General features: G+C 43.6%; 1 protein-coding gene across 1 annotated transcript; it reads left to right on the top strand.

Moving 5' to 3' along the window:
* Window positions 1-590: 590 nt before the first annotated feature.
* Window positions 591-18,433, top strand: DNAJB11 (DnaJ heat shock protein family (Hsp40) member B11). Its single transcript, XM_004382252.3, has 10 exons — window positions 591-864; window positions 3,806-3,962; window positions 7,397-7,494; window positions 9,032-9,164; window positions 13,104-13,246; window positions 14,364-14,446; window positions 15,077-15,134; window positions 16,712-16,823; window positions 17,263-17,422; window positions 18,340-18,433. The coding sequence occupies exons 1-10, from the start codon at window positions 797-799 to the stop codon at window positions 18,402-18,404; spliced, it is 1,077 nt and encodes a 358-aa protein (XP_004382309.1). The 5' UTR covers window positions 591-796; the 3' UTR covers window positions 18,405-18,433.
* Window positions 18,434-19,378: the final 945 nt, after the last annotated feature.

The following is a 19,378-nucleotide window of genomic DNA, read 5'->3' as shown; positions in this document are numbered from 1 at the left end:
GGTCGAAGCCTCATCCACACCTAAGTCTGCCTACCTCTACCAAAAATGTTCACCTTAGGTACCACGATCTCTTCTCTGTAAAATGCGGACAATTTCCTCGTGGGGTTGTTAGGAGAACTGAAAATAAGATCTGAGGCAGGCATCCGTTGCACTGTTGGCGTGGAATTATCGTCCCCGCCCATTTCGCCGACGTCCCTCCGCCCCCGCATCCAGCCGGCGGTTCAATGTGAATGAAATTCCGAGACTTGTAACCAAGATAAAGCCTCCTTCCCGCAATTGGTTGGCGCTGGAGGAGGCGCCTTCTGATTGGTGAAGAGTCCGAGGAGGCGGGCGAGGGGAAACCTTCTACCGCAGGTGCCCTCGTTTGGCTCCACCCCGCTCTTACGTAGTTTTCTACGACGGGCGGGAACTGGGGCTGAAAGGATTTCTGCGGCGGCGCGACCTTCTGACGATTCCTCTTATAATTGGCCGCGAGACGCGGCTGCAGTTCTGAGACCTAATTGGTCGCCTGCGCCGCCTCTGAGGTGAAGTGTACCGCGCTGATTGGTTCCGAGGCGCCGGCAGCGTGTGATGCCCCGAGCAACCATTGGCCGTAGCCGGCTGCGGCTTCTCTCACCGGACTGGACTCCCGGGAAGTGGACTGGCAGAGGAAGGGGGCAAGCTAGCTGTCGCCGCGGTCCGAGTAGGAGACCCCCGGGGTGAAGCAGCCTCACAGGGCGGGGTGGGCTGGCGAGCCGACGCGGCTGCCGAGGCGGCTGTGAGAAGAGCGTGGGCCAGGGTCCGGGACAGAGAAACCATGGCCCCACAGAACCTGGGCACCTTCTGCCTGTTGCTGCTGTACCTCATCGGAGCCGTGATCGCTGGGTGAGAGACAGGCACCCCGCGGGCAGGGGGCACGTGAGCCAGCTTTTGCGAGGGAGGAGGCTGGCTGGGGGCAGGTTGGGGGCGTAGCATTGCTGGGCTGAGGGAGTGGAGAGGGGCAGTGCCGTGGTGAGGCGGTGGGGAGGAGGAATGAATAGTGCAGGCCAGGCTCGTGGGGTGGAGAGGTGCGCTGTGGGTGACACGAGTGAGAGGGGCTTAGATTCAGAGGCCCCAAAGACCTGAACTGGCCCAGGGGAGTGGGAGTTGGATCCAGTGCCAAACAGCAGTGGCGGGAGGAGGAGGGGCGTATTTGAAGGGAAGCAGGTGATTGTGAGCGAAAGCAGTGTCACGCAGAGGTGGGAGAGGGAAGGGGCGCCTGACTATAATGAAGGAGTGACCGTGGCAGGCTGAGGTTGAGGGCATGAGCAGATCTTTGGTCAGAGAGGTGGGTTGTGTGCCTGCGATGCAATGCTGAGCCTGCGACGAGCCACTGGGGGGTTGATATTAAAGTGGGTGGGTTATGATGCAGGCTGAGTGAGGAAGTGAGGGGAGCAGGTAGGGAAGCCGTGCTGTGACTGAAGAAAATGAATTGAGGAGCAAGGCAGACGCTTTGGGGAGCACTTATTCTTCTTCCCAGCTTCTTGGAGTATTGAGCCTAAGCTGTTATTGTGTGTCACTGTCGCTCTCAGTGATGCCTTCTTGAGAAGCTGAATGATATTATGAGCAGAAGTTCACCGACTAGTAGCTGACTGGGATTCTAGCCTACAAACCCCACCCCACTTACGGGTTATGTGACCTTGAAGGAAGCATATAAATTCTCATCTGTAACACGAGGATAATGTGCCACCTGTATGAAGAGAGGAGGACCAGATGAACTCTTGAGGATCCTTCCTGTCTTTCAGATCCACGATTCTATATGTTTGGTGACCATAGGATATGTATGCCGGGCTCGTATTTCAGAATGCAAGGATTAGTAGGGTCTTAACTTCTGACAGTTTATACCGTGTTCTACGTAGGGGCGATAGTACTTAGCAGCTTTAAAATGTATGTGCTTCGTATTTTCTTAAGAGTTTTTTTTTTTTTTCTATGTGCGTTTATGCTTACAGTTTTGTTGTCATTTTGTGAAACATTAGATGTCTAAAATATTTACTTATCCTAGGTAATGCTTTATTGTTTTTTTCTCAGGATGTTTTTTGTAGTTCTTTTTACATTTAAAGCAACAAGTACCCTAAAAAAAAAAACAAACCCAAACCGGTTGCTGTCCAGTCGATTCCGACTTATAGTGACCCTGTACAGTACAACTGCCCCATAGTTTCCAAGCAGCGGCTGGTGGATTCAAACTGCCGACCTTTTGGTTAGCAGCCTGAGCTTAACCACTGTGCCACCAGGGCTCCCAACAGGTACCCTAAGGTGTTTAAATACAATGTTGATATCGATGTTAATACTGTAGCTTTAAACTTGAGTCATTCATAAAGGAGCCTCTTGGGAATGGTAATGTTGATGCTGGGCTATACTAGCCATCACTTCTCTTCATTTTTTTGAGCTGTTACTTAACCATTTGTATATTAAGTATATTCTAAGCAAGCCTCATTCTTTATACATTTAGCCCTTTTGTTATTAATTATAGCAATCCTTTTGATTTATTTAGTCCTTATCATAAGAGATGTCAAGATTTTACACATTTTTGAGGGGAGCAAAAGGCACCTAATTAATTTTCACGTAACCCCTTGTGGATGATAATTTTTAAAAAAGTTACATGAACTGGTCAAATGTTTTTTTCCTAAATGTGACTAAGTCTTTATGAATTTTTTTTTTTTTTAATATTCTGTCCTGTATGACCTGGGTCTTGGTACCCCAATGCAGTTATTCCCCAATGCATTTTTAAATTACCATCACTACTACATCAGTGTCACTATTGTGAACAACTTTCCCACCCCCATTGTTGAGAGAAGGCATTTTCAGAATAACTTGCAGTGGCAAAAGGAATATGTAGATTTTTGTGTGTGTGTGAATGTTCTTATTTATTCATTTCAGTCAATGAATATTTATTGGTTTCTTCTATGGGCCAAATACCATCCCTGCCCTGAAAGTTTTTATAGTCTTATTCTACCTTCCCAGTGACCCTTCTTGCAAAGATCCCGGTTAAGATTAATTTGGTTCCAGCATAGTCCCTGGTAAGGAGGTCAGTGGATCTCTATGTCATCTCCCAGGTTACGCCGTATGCATACTCATGGCTTTCTAAGACATATAGACTCCTGCATATGGGCTTCAGTGTTTGTCTGTAACTAAGACTTGACCTAGACTAACTAGTATAACTAGAAGATTGATATTTCTTCTGGCTTGCTCCTTCAGCAAACACACCACAACTTATACATCCAAATGGATAACATTTTCTCTTTAGAGTTGTTATTTGGGCTTTGGTTTAACCTCTGTGTTAACCTCTGAAGTTAGCTTTAGTCACTTCGTCTTTAACATTCCAGCAGTTCTACTGTTAATCAGAACATTGATGTACCCATCTTTCTGAGTAAGGAAAATCATCCTTTGAAGTTATTATTTGACTTTTGGAAACAGTCAAAAGCCATTTCGAGTCAGTACAGGGAAATAAAGAGGAGAGTTAATTTGATTGTACAGCTATTGGCTGAAAATAAGCTGTGACCATAAAATAAGAGGATTTTTCTTGACCAAAGGTAGTTTCTAAAAGAAAAATGCCACAGATGTTTTGAATAATTCTAGCATTGCTCAAAAAGTACATAGCCTCTCATTGTGATACTTTATATAGGACTAGTGTTCTCGTTCTAGTCACTCTTTTTTTTTTTTCCATCATATGTATACCTTCATTTTCCTAACTCTTTACTCAAACCTAAATGTAAACGAAAAAAACCCTCACTTTTATAAAATGTAATGTACAACTCTTTGATACGTCTTCTCCCCCTACCCCCACCAGGCGAGATTTCTATAAGATCTTGGGGGTGCCTCGAAGTGCCTCTATAAAGGATATTAAAAAAGCCTACAGGAAACTAGCCCTACAGCTTCATCCGGACCGGAACCCTGATGACCCGCGAGCTCAGGAGAAATTTCAGGATCTGGGTGCTGCTTATGAGGTAAGTCAGGAAAAAAGGATCAAGTATGAACAAAACCTACAGATTACAGAACAGACCACAGAGCCTGGAGAAACACTCTCTTCTTTCAGGTCACTTCTATTTAAAAATGATAAAAGTAAAAGTCATACTTGTCTGTATTGCACCAGATGTCACCTTCATGTTAATAGATGACATTTCCTTCTTCTTTCCATGTTAGTATTGCTTTTATTAAGGAGAGTAATGTTGAAAAGATATGAATGAGAGAAAGTAAGATTAATAGACTAATGAGTAGGTTGATCATCTATAAGCAACCAGTCACGATTTGGGAGCGGGAGCCAGAAATACAAAGTCTAAATGCAAACCCGCACGCCCATAGGGACCAGACAAATAACATGCAGGGCAGGTATGAGATACAACAGGACAGTGGATTCTGCCTCTGTAATGGGGAGCAGTATGGAATGATAAGGCGTGTGACAAGCTAGAGCCTTCCTGCCCCATCTCAAGGCAGCGGCTGTTACCTAGCCAGGTGTTGCCCCATGGAACTGCAAACACTGTATTAACCAGATGATCTGAATTTTTTGAGAGAAGTTGGAAATCCAGATTTGTATGTAAATTCTCCTGATTGTAAAAATTAGTTAACTAATTCAGTAAAATTACAGATCAAATAAAACACAGTGATAGTTTGAATCCTCAACCTCTAATGTAGAAGTCAAAATACTTTCGTGTGTATTGTCTCATTTACTTTTCACTGGGACACCATGAACTATATCAGAGCAGGGCATATTTCTCTTCCCATTTTTTAAAAGGGCACCAAAAAAGAAAAAAAAAACTATTTTAACTCCAAAAATCATAGAGATAAAACTGAATTCAAATTAAGTCTCTGTATAGTAAAGAGGCTGGGAACAAATCTGAAAAATATTTTAGTAGTGGAAAGAACCCAGAAGGAAGGGATCCCAGAGGCTCCTCTCCCCCCCAATTAAAGACACCACGGGACTGAAACAGTGACTAATATCCATGTGAAACCTAGGGCTGATGGACTCCCCATTTTTCCTTCACACCTTCAGGGGGCCTATAGGACAGAAATTCTTAACCTGGGGCCCATGAACTTGAGAGGGTTGGTGGGCCCTCTAAAATTATGGGTAACAGTTTGTTTCTTGTTGATAATATACCAGATTCCATATTTTGCATGTATTTCCCATGAATGGTCCCATTATTTGCTAGAAGCCCAGTAGTCAAAAATATTTTCTAGGGAAGCTGTTGCTAAGAATTCACCATGCTCTTTCAAGAATCTATCATGTTCTTTATCCATGCCCTGGGCAGGGGTCCCTGTACATAGAGGATTCATGGGACTGCAGTTTGTGAAACTGATGAAAAACTTTCTAGTTACAAGTCAACATTTCTTCCTTCTTTGAAACAGTCAGGCTCGCTTGCCTTTGGTCCTTAGGTAAACTAGTGTTCACAAATCAGAATCCCAGGACAGTGTGAACAGTTCTTTTGTGAAGACAGGTTTGTCTTCTCTACTGAGCTGGGATTACTGCTGGCATTTTAATTAGTTGAGACCCTGAGTTGTTTGGCCAAAGTCAGCTAAGAAACCCCTCCTCCTCCTTTTTTTTAATAAAATAGTTTCCAAGATCGTGGAGTACAATTGCATTCCTTAGCCAGAGGAAAACTGAGTGCAAATAGATGACTCCAAGGGCAGTTTTTTTGAGAGTTATTATAGAAGCCTCTCATGTCTAAAAGGAAACTGGCTTAAAAGTGTCTTTATTTGGGGGTTTTGAAAATGATGTTGTTTATAGACGCAAATATGAAGTTCCTTTCTTGGCCAAGAAAAGACCAGAGAGTTAGAAATTCAGATTACCTACTAGTAAGAGGGCTGTTTTTGCTTTTAAGTTAGTTATGCCCCTCTCTGCTGCTGTGCCCCTCTCTGCTGCTATGCCCCTCTCTGCTGCTCCAAAGCACCTCTTTTCTAAGGATGTTTGGGAGAACATTCCTCTCTCTTACCTTCTGTTTTTGGCCCATGATAGTGACTTTGGTCATTTCTGAACTAACCCAGAAATGAGTTTTTGCTTTTAAGAATGCTCACTCTCTGTAAACTCAGTTTCTATTTATCTCTTTAAATATGTCTTAATGTCAGTGGTTAAGCGTTTGGCTGCTAACCAAAAGGTCAGCAGTTCGAATCCACCAGCTGCTCCTTGGAAACCCTATGAGGCAGTTCTACTCCGTTCTGTAGGGTTGCTATGAGTCAGGATTGACTCGACAGTAACAGGTTTGGTTTGGTTTTTTAATGTCAGGACATTTTTGTCATGGCTTCATACACATCTTTGAGGCCCTGAGCCAAAAGTGTGTTGTTTGAATATGCCAGACAGGTTTTTTCTTTTGCTGAGTCAACAACCACTATCTACTTCCGACCTCTCTTTTCTTGGGCCATCTTGAGTTTGGGCTTGAAATAACTTTCTCTTACAGTCTTCTATCTAAGTAGGAGTTTATGAATATCAAAAGAAGATTGTAAAGCTATTTAATTTTCAAAGATACATGTGTGCATATATTGCAGATGGCTCTGAATGGAAGGGAAGCTTTTGTTTGTTTGTTGTGCATGTTGAAGATAAATTTTGAAGAGTGTGGAAGTTTCTTGTGTTTTTACATTCCTCAGCATTGTATATGGGGTCGGTGCAGCGAGGAAGCATGAAGCTATGACTGTGTATTAAAACCATTAAAACTTAATAATTCTTTGCAAACCGTGAAACTGACCTTGAGCAACCTTTATAGAGCAATGTCCCTGTCTACCCTCTCTGCAGTTCAAACTCAGGACATAATGAACTGAAATACATATTTCATACACACAGGCCCAGATGGCATTGTTCCACAAGTAGATTTCTATATACACCAAAAAATGGAAAAACAGTGTCTGGAGATATAGCAGTATAGACCTTTCTAGAGGGGCTAGGGTCTGATTACCCTGATCTGCTAATCACTTAATGCCTGGTGTGTGTGTGTGTGTGTGTGTGTGTGTGTACACGCACATGTCTTGGACATATAAGGTAGGGCAGAGCTATTTTTAAGGCTTTCCTAGCCTACTGCTTCTATCACTAATGACGATCTGTCATACTTACATCCTAGTTGTGGTTTAGAGAGGCGATAGAGCAAACCACACGGGAAGTAAACCTGAGGGATCGTCGCACCTCTTGCTTCTCACCTTCACAGACACGTTGCTCATCTCAAATACAATTTTGAAGTGCCTAAATTCTGATAAATTTAAATGGAGAACGTAAACAACGTGGAAGTTACAAAATGGACAATACATCAAAAAATTTAGTCTGTTAGAGAAAATAACTGTTTACAACATGTCTTAATAATACGTACATTCCACAAAAATCTTAGACACAGTGTCAGAGTGAAAAAACGTGAATCTGAACATGCCTTGACTGAGTATTTTCCTCCACTGACTTTACACCCAGGTCCTGTCAGATAGTGAGAAACGGAAACAGTATGATACTTACGGTGAAGAGGGATTAAAAGACGGTCATCAGAGCTCCCATGGAGACATTTTTTCACAGTAAGTAATTTGCCCATCTGTAAAGTCTCGGTGTCTGGGAATGGGTCACTTGGTGGTTATTAAAGAATTCTCCTTGCTCAGAACCTTTTGGTGCAGAGCGCAGCTGTTCAGGTCCTTGACCAAGGATCAACCACCATCCTCCCTGGGAAGCTAGCCTTCTCCATTTTCACAAAGCTTCAGGAAAAACAGCCCTGAAAAGGCCGTCCATTTAGCCAACCACATCAGTCAAATCAACCCTGACAATTTTAGGGGGGCTTATGTGGAAGCCAGTTCATCCTCACTGTCTCTTGGAATCTGCAGATCATTTAATGAGCAAAATCATTCTTGTAAGCAGAGAGAAAGAAATCTCTACTCCCATACCTAGAGCTGCCTCTTTTTTATCCCTGTCAACAAGAAAGGGATGGTTATGATAGTCAGCCATGGGGAAAAGAATTGGGGTAAGGACTCTCTCCTGCAGTGCATAGCTTTCTGGGAGTGCTGAGTGGCTCGATAAATTAGCACCTTTGCCCTTGGAGCCCCTCTCTCTTAAGCATTTGAGTTTCCACACGCCCTGATGATGGCATATACTAAACAACAAAAAAAAAAAATCAAACTCTTTTTCATCAGTGGATTTCGACTCAAAGCAACCCCACGTGTTACAAGTAAAACTGAGCCCCATAGGGTTTTCTTGGCTGTAAAGTTTACAGAAGCAGATCACCAGACCTTTCTTCTGGGGCGCTGCTGAGTAGGTTCTAACCGCCAACCTTTTGGTTGGTAGCCAAATGCAAACTCTGCTCCACCCAGGGACCTTGCCATATACTGCGAGATCTTAGGCTGGGGTTTCAGGTTTGAAATTATAAACGAACAGATGTTTGAATATGCATTTTTATGGGGAGAAGTCTGGTTGCTTTCTTCAGATTCTCAAAGGGTTCATGAACCTTTCCCCGAAAGAAGTTAAGAATGACTGTTGCATACAGTAATTTCCCCCATTTTTTGTTTAGGGTGACAGTAGATTTCCAGGTCTTGCAAGGATGTACGAGTAATATAATTACAGCATCTTTTACTTCCCCAGGATTGATTTTGATGTTTTGGCCTACTGGGGATGTGTCCCGTTTCCCCCAGCTGTTTAAAGCAATACCTCGGGGTGCCACGAAGAGAAAAACTCCTCCCCGCCCACCGCTTTTATTTCAGGCTCAGGGAAGCCATTCACCGGGGTTGGTGGCAGGGGAGTTACATAGTTGTCATCATCACTGTGCTAATACCTGAGGCTTCTTTGTAATACCAAAAATCCACATTAAGATTAGAATTCCTGCACAACTGAAGGCTACTGTTTATATTCATTTCAAAATGTTGCTTTTGTGATGGTGTGGCAATATAATTGATGTTTTATAATAAAAATTGTGTATGCTGGATGACTCGAATGTATTAAATAAAAATGTCTTTTGGTTTTGCACAGCAAGTTGGTAGGACACAATATTCTATCAGCGTAAAGGGAAGTAAATAATTGTGAAACAGGGATTCTTCTTTCTTTTCCTGACGGTTTTGCACTTACTCACAGCTTCTTTGGAGATTTTGGTTTCATGTTTGGAGGAACCCCACGACAGCAAGACAGAAATATTCCAAGAGGAAGTGATATTATTGTAGATCTAGAAGTCACTTTGGAAGAAGTGTATGCAGGAAATTTTGTGGAAGTAAGTGGTTCACGCTGACTGCCAGAACTTGTTCTTTTGACTAAAGTAGGTTTCTGAGTACCCTTTATTTTAGGGGGTGGGGAAGTGACCAGGCACACGGAATTGAGTTCACTCTTGGTTCATGATACACTCTTCTCAGTTTTTCATGAACTCAGCACCTAGCCCAAGAACTCAGTAAAATACCATGACTTACATCTACCTAATGCTACTTCCTGTTCCCCTCCCCTGCCTGTCTTCTTGGGTAACGACTCTCCTGCATATTGTGTTTTTTGTTGCCTGGCCATTTTTGTTTGTTTGTTTTATTACACATACATGAGTACCTGAGTAATATATTGTTTTTGACTTTGGGAAGATGGTATCATACATTATCTTCTGGAACTGGCTTTTTTAAGTTACTAGGATTCATCCATGTTGTTTGTGGCTATAATTCTGCTGAATAAAATGTCATTAGGTGAATATACCATGATTTTTCAATAGGCATTTGGGTTATATTTCCAATTCCAAACAGTGCGTCTATGGGCATTCTTGTATGTAAATCCAGGCACACATGAGCAAGAATTTCTCTTGGGTAGGTACATACGTAGACATGGAATTCTGGGTAATATGAACAAGTGTTCTGTTTTATAAGATAATACTGTGTTTGCCAGCGATACGGTGATTGTCCCAGCACTTCCACTCGCAATTTTTAAGAGATCTATAGATTCACCACCTCTCTAAAACTGGGAATTGTTAGACTTCTTGAATTTTGCCCACAAAATGGTATCTCACCATGGTTTTGATTTCCTTTGCTCAATTAGGAATTAGGATAAAAATCTCTTCATATGTTTATTGGGCATGTGTGACCCTCTTGTGTGAATTGCTCCTTATAAGAGTGCTTTGTTCTTGCTCCTAATCCTTTGTTGGCCGTATATAATACAAATACAGACATGCGCTGCTAAGTCTGCCCCTCAGGCAATGTCCGACATTTGTGGTGGTGGTGGGGCCCTCCAGGGGATGCCCACAGCCCTACTTGGCAGTGAGCCCTCCCTGCCACTCCCCACCCACAGGAACAGGCACCCCTGCCCCTAGGAGGAGTGGGCACTGGATCCTGCTCTCCAGCGCACCCAAGGTCAGCAGGCATCGCAGGGCCTGGTTCGGGCAGGGGCGCCTGGTCGGGTCTGTAGCCGACACCTCTCCCCTGCTGCCGGGCTGCCCTGGAGCCAGCCCTTCTCCCTGCTGTGACTTTCTCAGGGCTGCAGGGTTGCGCGCTTGGCGGAACCGGCAGAGCGCTCACCTAAGGCCTCTGCGGGGGAGCCTCGCACGCCTCGGGCCCAGGTGTTAACGCGACATCCAAGTCACATAACTGCCGATTTCACAGAATCTGTTGGGGATGTTAAGCGATGCGTGACTGTATCCTACCAGTGTGTAACTTGTCTTTTCATTACATTGAAGATTAAATGAACAGAAGTAATTCATTTTAATGTGGTCAAAGTTATCAGTCTTTTCTTATATGGTTAATTTTGGTGTCTTGTTTAAGAAATTCTTCCCTGCCCCTAAATCAGGATGCTATTCACATATATATTCTACTAACACTTTGGGATCTTTTAATTTCTTGTTTGTTTTTTTTAATTCTGGGAATTTTATCTCCATTATTTCTTCAAATACTGAATCCTGTCCCCTGATACTTCCATCTGCTCTTAACTTTTATATATTTTTATATATATAGATATACACACACACATACATACATACGTATACATATATATATACACACACACATTCTATTTCTTTCTCCTTCCCTGCTGCTTTCTGAGAGAGGGCCTTATTCTGGTCTGACTGGTTCAGTCTTCAGCTATATCCGTTCTCATAATATCTGTGTTTTTATTTCAACTCGTATTTTTATACATAATATTTCTCCTTGATTCTGTTGTGATTTCTTAATATCTATTTTGTTTTGCTGATATCTTCCCTTACCTCGTTAAGTATTATCATGCTTGTTTTAAATGCTTGGTTCGTCTCCTCTAATACATTTGCTTCAAATATATGTGTTATCCACTTTGTTGTTTTTTGTTGGGGAGGCAGGTAGTTGGACTCCTTGGGTGTTGAGTTTATTTGGCCTGTGGCCTCTTCTTCCCCTCTGGATACCAGCACATCTCTTTCCCCGGTGGAGCGTATCGGGACAAGCCCTCAGCCGCTGGTTTGAACTGCATTTTGTTTGTTGTCTTGCTTTTGTTGTTGTTGTTGGTGTCTGGGGTCCTGCTGTTTTCTGTGGAGAAGGGACAGGCGGTACTTACCCCATGGTAGTTTAGGAGCGAGGACAGAGCTGCACCTGAGCTGCTTTTTTCTGGCGTCTTCTCACAGCCACCACCAGCTACCGTGGTCCCAGGTTGTAGCCTCCAGCCTACACGCGTAGCAGCTCAAATCAGACTTCCATCTCTGTGCTTTTCTCCCAGGTTTTGTCTTGGCGTTTCCTGGAATCCACGTTTTCTTGTAGTTTTTCCAGCGTTGGTTTTGCAGGGGACAGCTGGTCTCTTGTGCGTGTTTGCCATCTTGACAAGAAGTAAACGTTCTCGCCTTCGCTGTCGGTTTGCTCTGAGTGGCGGAGAGAAGAGGACTAGGCCATTACAGGAGATGTGACTGGCTGGTACTACTTCTGTTCAGTCTGCAGAATGGGAGAAAGGAGCCTTAAATACATGGCCATCTTGCCTTCAAAAACAGGAGATTGTTTAGGCGGGAGAGAGGGGTGAGCTTCGTTAACCCGTCTTCCCTGTTCTGCTGCCATTGCTGATACAGAGTGTGTATCACTTTTTGCAGGTAATGTGTTCCTAAACAAATTGCCTTTTAATATTATTGTAAAGGATGTAAGTGACCTTGCTATTTAAATGACCCCATGGTAAGTTATTTTTTAAGAAAAAATTACCTTGAGAAGTAGGCTAGTAGAGTGGTTAGAAGCGTGGCCTCTGAAGCCAGACTGCCTGGTTTAGAATCCGGCTCTGCTGTTTATTAGCTGTGTGACCTCGGTCACGGTACCTCACCTGTAAAATGGAGATGATAACAGTACCTATCTCATAAGGCCGTTGTGAGGATTCGGTGACTTCACAGATACAAGAGTGTTCAGAGCTTTGCTTGGCACAGTAGGTACTGTGAAGTGTTTGCTCTGGTTGCTATTGTTGTTGTCATTTATTCTGTTGACCTGGACTTCTGTATGTTGGTAGGCTTTGAGGGATTTTCCTCTGAGCATTTGTTTCATCCTGCTGAATGCACACTTACCTTGTGATTAGGTGTTTGACTAATTAAATAGGCAAAAACAGGAATACATTTCATATATGTATAATGATTTTCACATACTTGGAGAGGTCAGAATATTTGGTTGCAGCTCGTCTACACACATGCAAAGAGATGGTTATTGTCTCTAACTACGCGTTTCTGAATTGAGATAGCACTGGTAGACAGTCGTAGAGTGAGCTGCCTGAAACATGGAGGCATTTCGTTAGGTTAATCATGGGGTCAGGTTGTAGTCACATACCTCTTCTTCAGGTGTCGTGCTTCCCATGGCTCAGATTTCGTAAAAGAAGGTCATTCTGTGAAGTATCACTCAGCAGCATCTAGCTGCGGCCCAGAAACGCTGATTCCATACACATTGTTTTCCAGGTCTCTTCTTGGTTACTCTCCTTTATCTCCCCTCCTTCAGCTTTAGAATTTGAGTCATTTGAGTGTCTGTTTGCTTCATTCCTGTTTTGGGGCCAGTTTGTAACTCCTCAAAGAGTTTTGCGAGCTTTAGGTCACCCTGAGGGTTAACTTGCCAGAAAAGGAGAATTTCCAGCCCTGGCACATGCGAGGGCCCTGATCGGTTGAGGAAAGTAAAAGCTGTTTTACTTGAAAGAGCAGGCTTGATGCTTCTAGGCCAGGGTTCAGTCCTGAGGTACCCAACCCAGCTGATGTTGTTTGTGTACTTCTCAGGTAGTTAGAAACAAACCTGTGGCAAGACAGGCACCTGGCAAGCGGAAATGCAACTGCCGGCAAGAGATGCGAACCACCCAGCTAGGTCCGGGGCGCTTCCAAATGACCCAGGAGGTGGTCTGCGATGAGTGCCCGAACGTCAAGTAAGTGAAAGCACCTTCTTTGCCCAACCAGGAGACGGTCTAGTGATGCGATTTATCTAGGAAGATGCCGGCGGTCCACAGTTAGATTTTTCTCCTTCCCTTTCTCTCTCTCTTTCATGTCCTACCAGAGGATAGAGCAAAGAAATGTACTTTTTTTTTTTTTTTTTTCCGCAAAAAGTATTTATTCTAAATATCTCCTTACATGTTTCTGAACAGGCATTACCCTTTGTTTCTGAATATCTTTAACAAGTCTTAACATTGCATTTTGTTCGTACTTGGAATATTAAAGCAATCTTATATGTCCAGCCAACAATTCAGATTAGAGAAGTAATATTTGCTGATTATGTTATAAAAACAACTATTTAATTGAGCCTGAGTCCTAGAAAGCATTTTAAAGATAACAACTGTTGCCAGTTATCGACGTTGATGTTTAATACATTCCTTGGCACTCAACTCTGACAGATTTGTGACACCATGTGCTCCAAAAGTAGGCCTAACCCCCTAAAAAACCAAACCCGTTGCCATCGGGTCAATTCTGATGCATAGCGACCCTATAGGACCAAGCAGAACTGCCCCATAGGGTTTCCAAGGAGTGGGTGGTGGATTGAAACTGTCGACCTCTGGTTAGTTCTTTACCACTGCACCACTAGGGCCCCAAGTGTAGACCCAGTCACTGCTTTATTCTGCCTCTTCAGAACTCGCAACCGCCAGTCGTGACTGTGCGTGTGTGCGTGGCTCAGAGCTCTATCAGTTCCTCTGAGATCAGAAAAAAAATCAGACAGGATAAACCCTTGTGGTAGATTCCTAATAACGTGAGCCTGTCCCTCCGGATGCAAATTTATGTGAGTAGTTTAATGTGTTACTTATCCCACAGTTCAAGGTAATCAGCCTGCTGCAGGCTTTTCTGGAGGCAGCAGCTGGGTGTTTTTGTAGTATATAGGAGCTTTGTCCTGGATGTTGGAATGTAGGAAATATCCGTGGGAATCAGATAGCTTTGTTGAGTAGAGGTACAAGGGAGTCTTCTAAGAAAAAACTCTAATAAAACAGATAAAACTTTATCTATCTGGGACTTGGTTCATATCTTTATATTTTTCTTTCTTAATTCTCTTTGTCTCAGACTAGTGAATGAAGAGCGAACGCTGGAGGTTGAAATAGAACCTGGGGTGAGAGACAGCATGGAGTACCCCTTTATTGGAGAAGGTGACATATTGATATTGTTGTTTTGTTATAACTTTCTGCCCTCTGCTTGTGAATACCCCTACCCCTGCCTCACCCCATGTCGTAATGACCACACAGTAAATGCAAGTACAACGTCAACGCTTTTCAGCCAGTTTTAGGTGCAGAAACCCTTTTATGTCTGTCGTATTGGTCACTTTAAGCAGTAGCATTACTGTTTATCCTTCAACTATCTGGCCAAAACTTGCTATCAGGCAGCCTAAGTTATACCAAGATTTAGGGCATTCAGACCTTAGTGGATTGATTTTCACACAGCAACGAAAGAAGACATGTGACTATATTGGCATTAATAAGGTGCTTGCAGACCTCACCTTTGGGATTAAATTGAAAACTCTAAAAGAGAAAAAAAAGCTTTAAGGTTTCAGGTTCAGGAAATCAATGAGTCATTCTTTGTCTAGGAAATAGGTATTTGTTGCTGCACCTGAGGCAGAGGTGACCTTCACTCATCACCTGATATTTGATATAACCAGCTAGAGACACTGTTCTCACAGATAAATTTGACAGTCAGTGCCTAAGGTACTGGCTTAAAAAATTCTGTCTCTACTGCCACATACATTTGCCTGATTTACGGTATGCTGTAATCTGTCATACTAGGTGAACCTCATGTGGATGGGGAACCAGGAGACTTACGGTTCCGGATCAGAGTTGTCAAGTAAGTAATCTAAGGGGCTCCTGCCAACCACCAGAGCACTTCCAGACTTTTCTTGTTTCATGCCATTGGTGCCCTAAGCTGTTACTTGTGACTCTACAATAATGAAGATTTAATTTACAAAATGTTGGATCGGGGCCTAGAATTGAGCCTCGGTTATTTATTTATTTCAATTCCAACTCATGGCAACCCTATACGACAGAGTAGAACTGCCCCAGAGAGTTTCCAAGGAGCGCCTGGTGGATTCGAACTGCCGACCTTTTGGTGAGCAGCCTTAGCACTTAACCACTACACCACCAGGGTTTCCATTTATTTATTTAGGACCTACAAATCCAAAAGATGTTGGAAAGAAAAAATTGATGGGACGAGTGAGGGGTTGAAGGAGGCAAACAAGAACAGAGCCAAGGAAAGCAGAGATTTTGCCTGAGGAAATATGGCGCCATGTAAGAATGGGCCACTCTTCCACAGAGAGAACGTCCGTTACATAGTAGGCAGCTTTTCTGCAGAAAGAGGTCTCTGGGCTTCTCTCAGCATGAGTCCTGCTTAGGTCATAATCTTGCCAGAGACTCAGGCTTCCTTGTGTATTATTTCTCCCATTACTCGTCAGAAACCCGTGTGATCTTTGCGTCTAGGGATTTATTGAAATAGGGTTCCCACCTGATACGGAGAATGGGCCCCCCACTGCCTAGGACTTTTCCCTCACTGCACTCTAAAATTTCAGTGATTTTTTTTTTTTTTTTTAATTGTGCTTTAAATGAAAGTTTACAGTTTAAGTCAGTTTCTCATACAAATATTTATACACACATTGCTATGTGACCCTAGCTACTCTCCCTATCATGTGACAGCACACTCCTCCTTTCCACCCTGGATATCCCATGTCCATTCAACCGGCTCCTGACCCTCTCTGCCTTCTCATCTCTCCTCCGGACAGGAGCTGCCCATTTAGTCTCATGTATCTCCTTGAGCTAAGAAGCACTCTCTTCACGAGTATCATTTTATGTCTTATAGTCCAGTCTATTCTTTGTCTGAAGAGTTGGCTTCAGGAATGGTTTCGGTTCTGGGTCTGTGATCTTTTCCCCAGCTCTCCTTCCCTACCTTTCTTATCACTCCCCAGAGAAACTGGAACATGCGCTGTTCCCTGAATAAACCCCGTGCCTTCTCAACTCCGGGTTTTAGCCAGAATTTCCTCTTGCCCTCTCCCCACCCCCCAGCTTATCTGCATGTCTAGAGCCTACCTGACCTTGTGAGCCCAACTCAGGAAACCTCCACAAACCCATTCCTGATGTCATCTCCCCCGGCCGTTGCCGAAAGTTATCTTCCTCTCTTTCCCGTAATCGAGTCACTTACAGTTTCACTCACATGCTTTGGCTTCTGCTGATCACAAGCTCCTGAAGAACAGGGTTTAATAAGCCTTACACAGCTTTATAGTTTTGGTTAATACTGTGCACTGGAGGACTGGCTAATAAATGCTAACTGTTTGAAAGAGTGGTGGTCATCCTTTTCCAAGATTTCTCTAGAAACTTTTTGAACTTTTCTGAAGGGAAGATGGGAGCTAACTTTTTTTTCCCTTCTGTTTTTAGGCACCCAATATTTGAAAGGAGAGGAGATGACCTATACACAAACGTGACAATCTCACTAGTTGAGTCTCTGGTTGGCTTCGAGATGGATATTACTCACTTGGATGGTCACAAGGTAAACAAACTGATTTTCCTGTCCTGTTAAAGCCTGAGTATGGGTGGTTTTGCCATTACTTGGGCCACTACAGTCATTTAGAGCCACAGGGACTCCCGTGGGTCTTTGTTCTGCCTTCTCTCCCCGCTCTGCTGCACAGTGTCTCCCAGTAACAGTACCTCAGACCTTCCAGCTCCTCAGGGGTGACTGCACAGCCTTTGGCAGTCTTGCTTCTATAGTCTCCACTGGTAGAAGCCTTACTTTTTTATTTGCCTACGTGTTTAATTTTTCTCTAACGTTGAAAACCTTTTCTTTCTTTGGCTCACGTTGTCCTAGCGATGTCTCCCTTGGCCCTTCATCCTTTCTTCTTTGCTGAGCCTGTGACCCTAGCTGTGCGTGTCAGTCCTCACTACCTTAGGAGGGCTAGTCCTGTTCCAGTCCCGTCCCTTTTGCCTTCCAGGTGCATATTTCACGGGACAAGACCACCAGGCCAGGAGCCAAGCTGTGGAAGAAAGGGGAAGGTCTCCCCAACTTCGACAACAACAACATCAAGGGCTCTTTGATAATCACCTTCGATGTGGATTTTCCAAAAGAACAGTTAACAGAGGAAGCCAGAGAAGGTGCGGGGTGTGAGCGTGTGTGCGTGGGAGGGGGTGGGGGACGAGGTAGTGCGAGTATGAGAACAGGGTGGTTAAAGAGGGAAGACAGTGAAAACAGAACCTTCTGATGACATTTGTGAGCTACGGATCGGAATGAATCCTGCTTTCTCTGTAAAGGCAATACTAACAACCCTTCTGTCGCTGTGACAAAAGGCTGTGTAAGCTGGGCTTTGAAACCTAGGAGATGGGGTCGTGTGGGTGTATGAGTGTGAAATAATCACTTAGAACAAATTAGCTGGACCAAATGGTAAGAGGAAAGCTAAGAAATGCCTCTGGAGGATTAGATGCTTAGGGGTGATGTCTGTGATCACTGGTTGAGAAAAGGGCCTAATTGGTGGGCCCCAAATAGTAAAAAAAAATCCAAACCTGTTGCCGTCGAGTCAATTCCGACTCATAGCTACCCCATAGGACAGAGTAGAACTGCCTCAGAGGGTTTCCAGGGGGCGCCTGGTGGATTCAAACTGCCGACCTTTTTGGTTGGCAGCCATAGCTCTTAACCACTGTGCGACCAGGGCTCCAAATAGGAAAGAGAGAGAGGTGAAAACTGAGAAGAGGACGAAGAAAGAGGAGTGGAAGCCAGCCGAAGAGCTTTCTTTCCGTTTTGATCGCCTCTTCTCATTTTTTTCACGGGTCTATGTGGTCCGTGTGCCTGAGAGACAGACGGAAAAAGACCAGGATTATGCTGGATTTCCTTGTGCGTATGTGGGGATATCCCTATGGCGTGAAGGTGAAGATTAGTAGTTGTTATTTGCTTGTTTAATTCGAATCAGTGGTTGTCATCAGGCGTTTTGTGAGCCTCCACATGATAGACGCTCTTTAAACTCTAGGAAAGTTAGTATGTTTTTGTTAATGGATTCATTTGTCCATTCTTCCTTCAGGTATCAAACAGCTGCTTAAGCAAGGCTCAGTGCAGAAGGTGTACAATGGACTGCAAGGATATTAAGAGCGAATAAAATTGGACTTTGTTTAAAATAAGTGAATCAGTGATATTTATTATCTGCAGGATTTTTTTTTGTGTTTTTGTTTTTATTTTCAATACGCAAGTTTGACTTAATTTTTTTTTTCTTCTAATGATCGTCATGAAACGAATAAGTGGGCTTAAGAATTTGTCCATTTGCACTCGGAAAGAATGGCCAGCAGAAGTTTAATAATACCTCTCCCTTTGGGATTTACTGTCTGGTGCTGCTGCCCGAGTTTCAAGAATTAAAGCCACAAGAGGACTCCAGGTGCAGAGGAAGCACCGTATAGCGGGTTGAAGTTAACTGTCAGCTGTTTCATTCAAATGCCAACTGGAGAAGTGCGTTTTTTAAATACAATTCGTTGTTACTTTTCCTTGACTCCTGTTTCTTGTTGGTCTAGCTACGCTGGTGTCTCTCCCATCTCCATTTTAGTCATTTTTCCTTCATCTGCCCAGTTTCTCTCTTTGCGGCCTGTGAGCTATTTAGAATGTCTTCTACCATCAACCAAGATGGATGCAAAAACCAAACCAAACCCACTGCCGTCAAGTTGATTTCAACTCATGGCGACCCCGTAGGGTTTCCAAGGCTGTAAATCTCTACCGAAGCAGACTGCCACATCTTTCTCCCATGGAGCAGCTGGTGGTTTAGAACCGGCGACCTTTCAGTTAGCAGTTGATTGCTTTAACCACTGGGCCACCAGGGCTCCTTAAGATGGATGCCCACGCATGCAAAAGAGTGATAGAGATCCAGCCCCCATGCCCAGTTGTACACACATGACCTCTTCTAGAAAGCACTTTGAAGAAACTGAATAGATTTAGAGATGGGGGTAGACGAATCAAGTATCTTTAGATCTTTACACAAAGATCTAATTGTCCTTGAAAAAATACATTTCCTCTCATTTAATTTGGGAATAATAAAATCTGATGTGGAGACTTGACTGTTTAGAAAGCAGTTTTCA

Source organism: Trichechus manatus, unplaced genomic scaffold, assembly GCF_000243295.1.
Source record: "Trichechus manatus latirostris isolate Lorelei unplaced genomic scaffold, TriManLat1.0 scaffold00092, whole genome shotgun sequence".
Taxonomy (NCBI): Eukaryota; Metazoa; Chordata; class Mammalia; order Sirenia; family Trichechidae; genus Trichechus; species Trichechus manatus.
This window is presented reverse-complemented; position numbering and strand designations above follow the sequence as displayed.

Coding starts and splice junctions, on each gene's coding strand:
- DNAJB11 (XM_004382252.3), top strand. CDS start 797: ATGGCCCCACAGAACCTGGGCACCTTCTGCCTGTTGCTGCTGTACCTC. Junction 9,165..13,103: donor ATGCAGGAAATTTTGTGGAA/GTAAGTGGTTCA, acceptor TGTACTTCTCAG/GTAGTTAGAAACAAACCTGT. Junction 15,135..16,711: donor TTCCGGATCAGAGTTGTCAA/GTAAGTAATCTA, acceptor TTCTGTTTTTAG/GCACCCAATATTTGAAAGGA.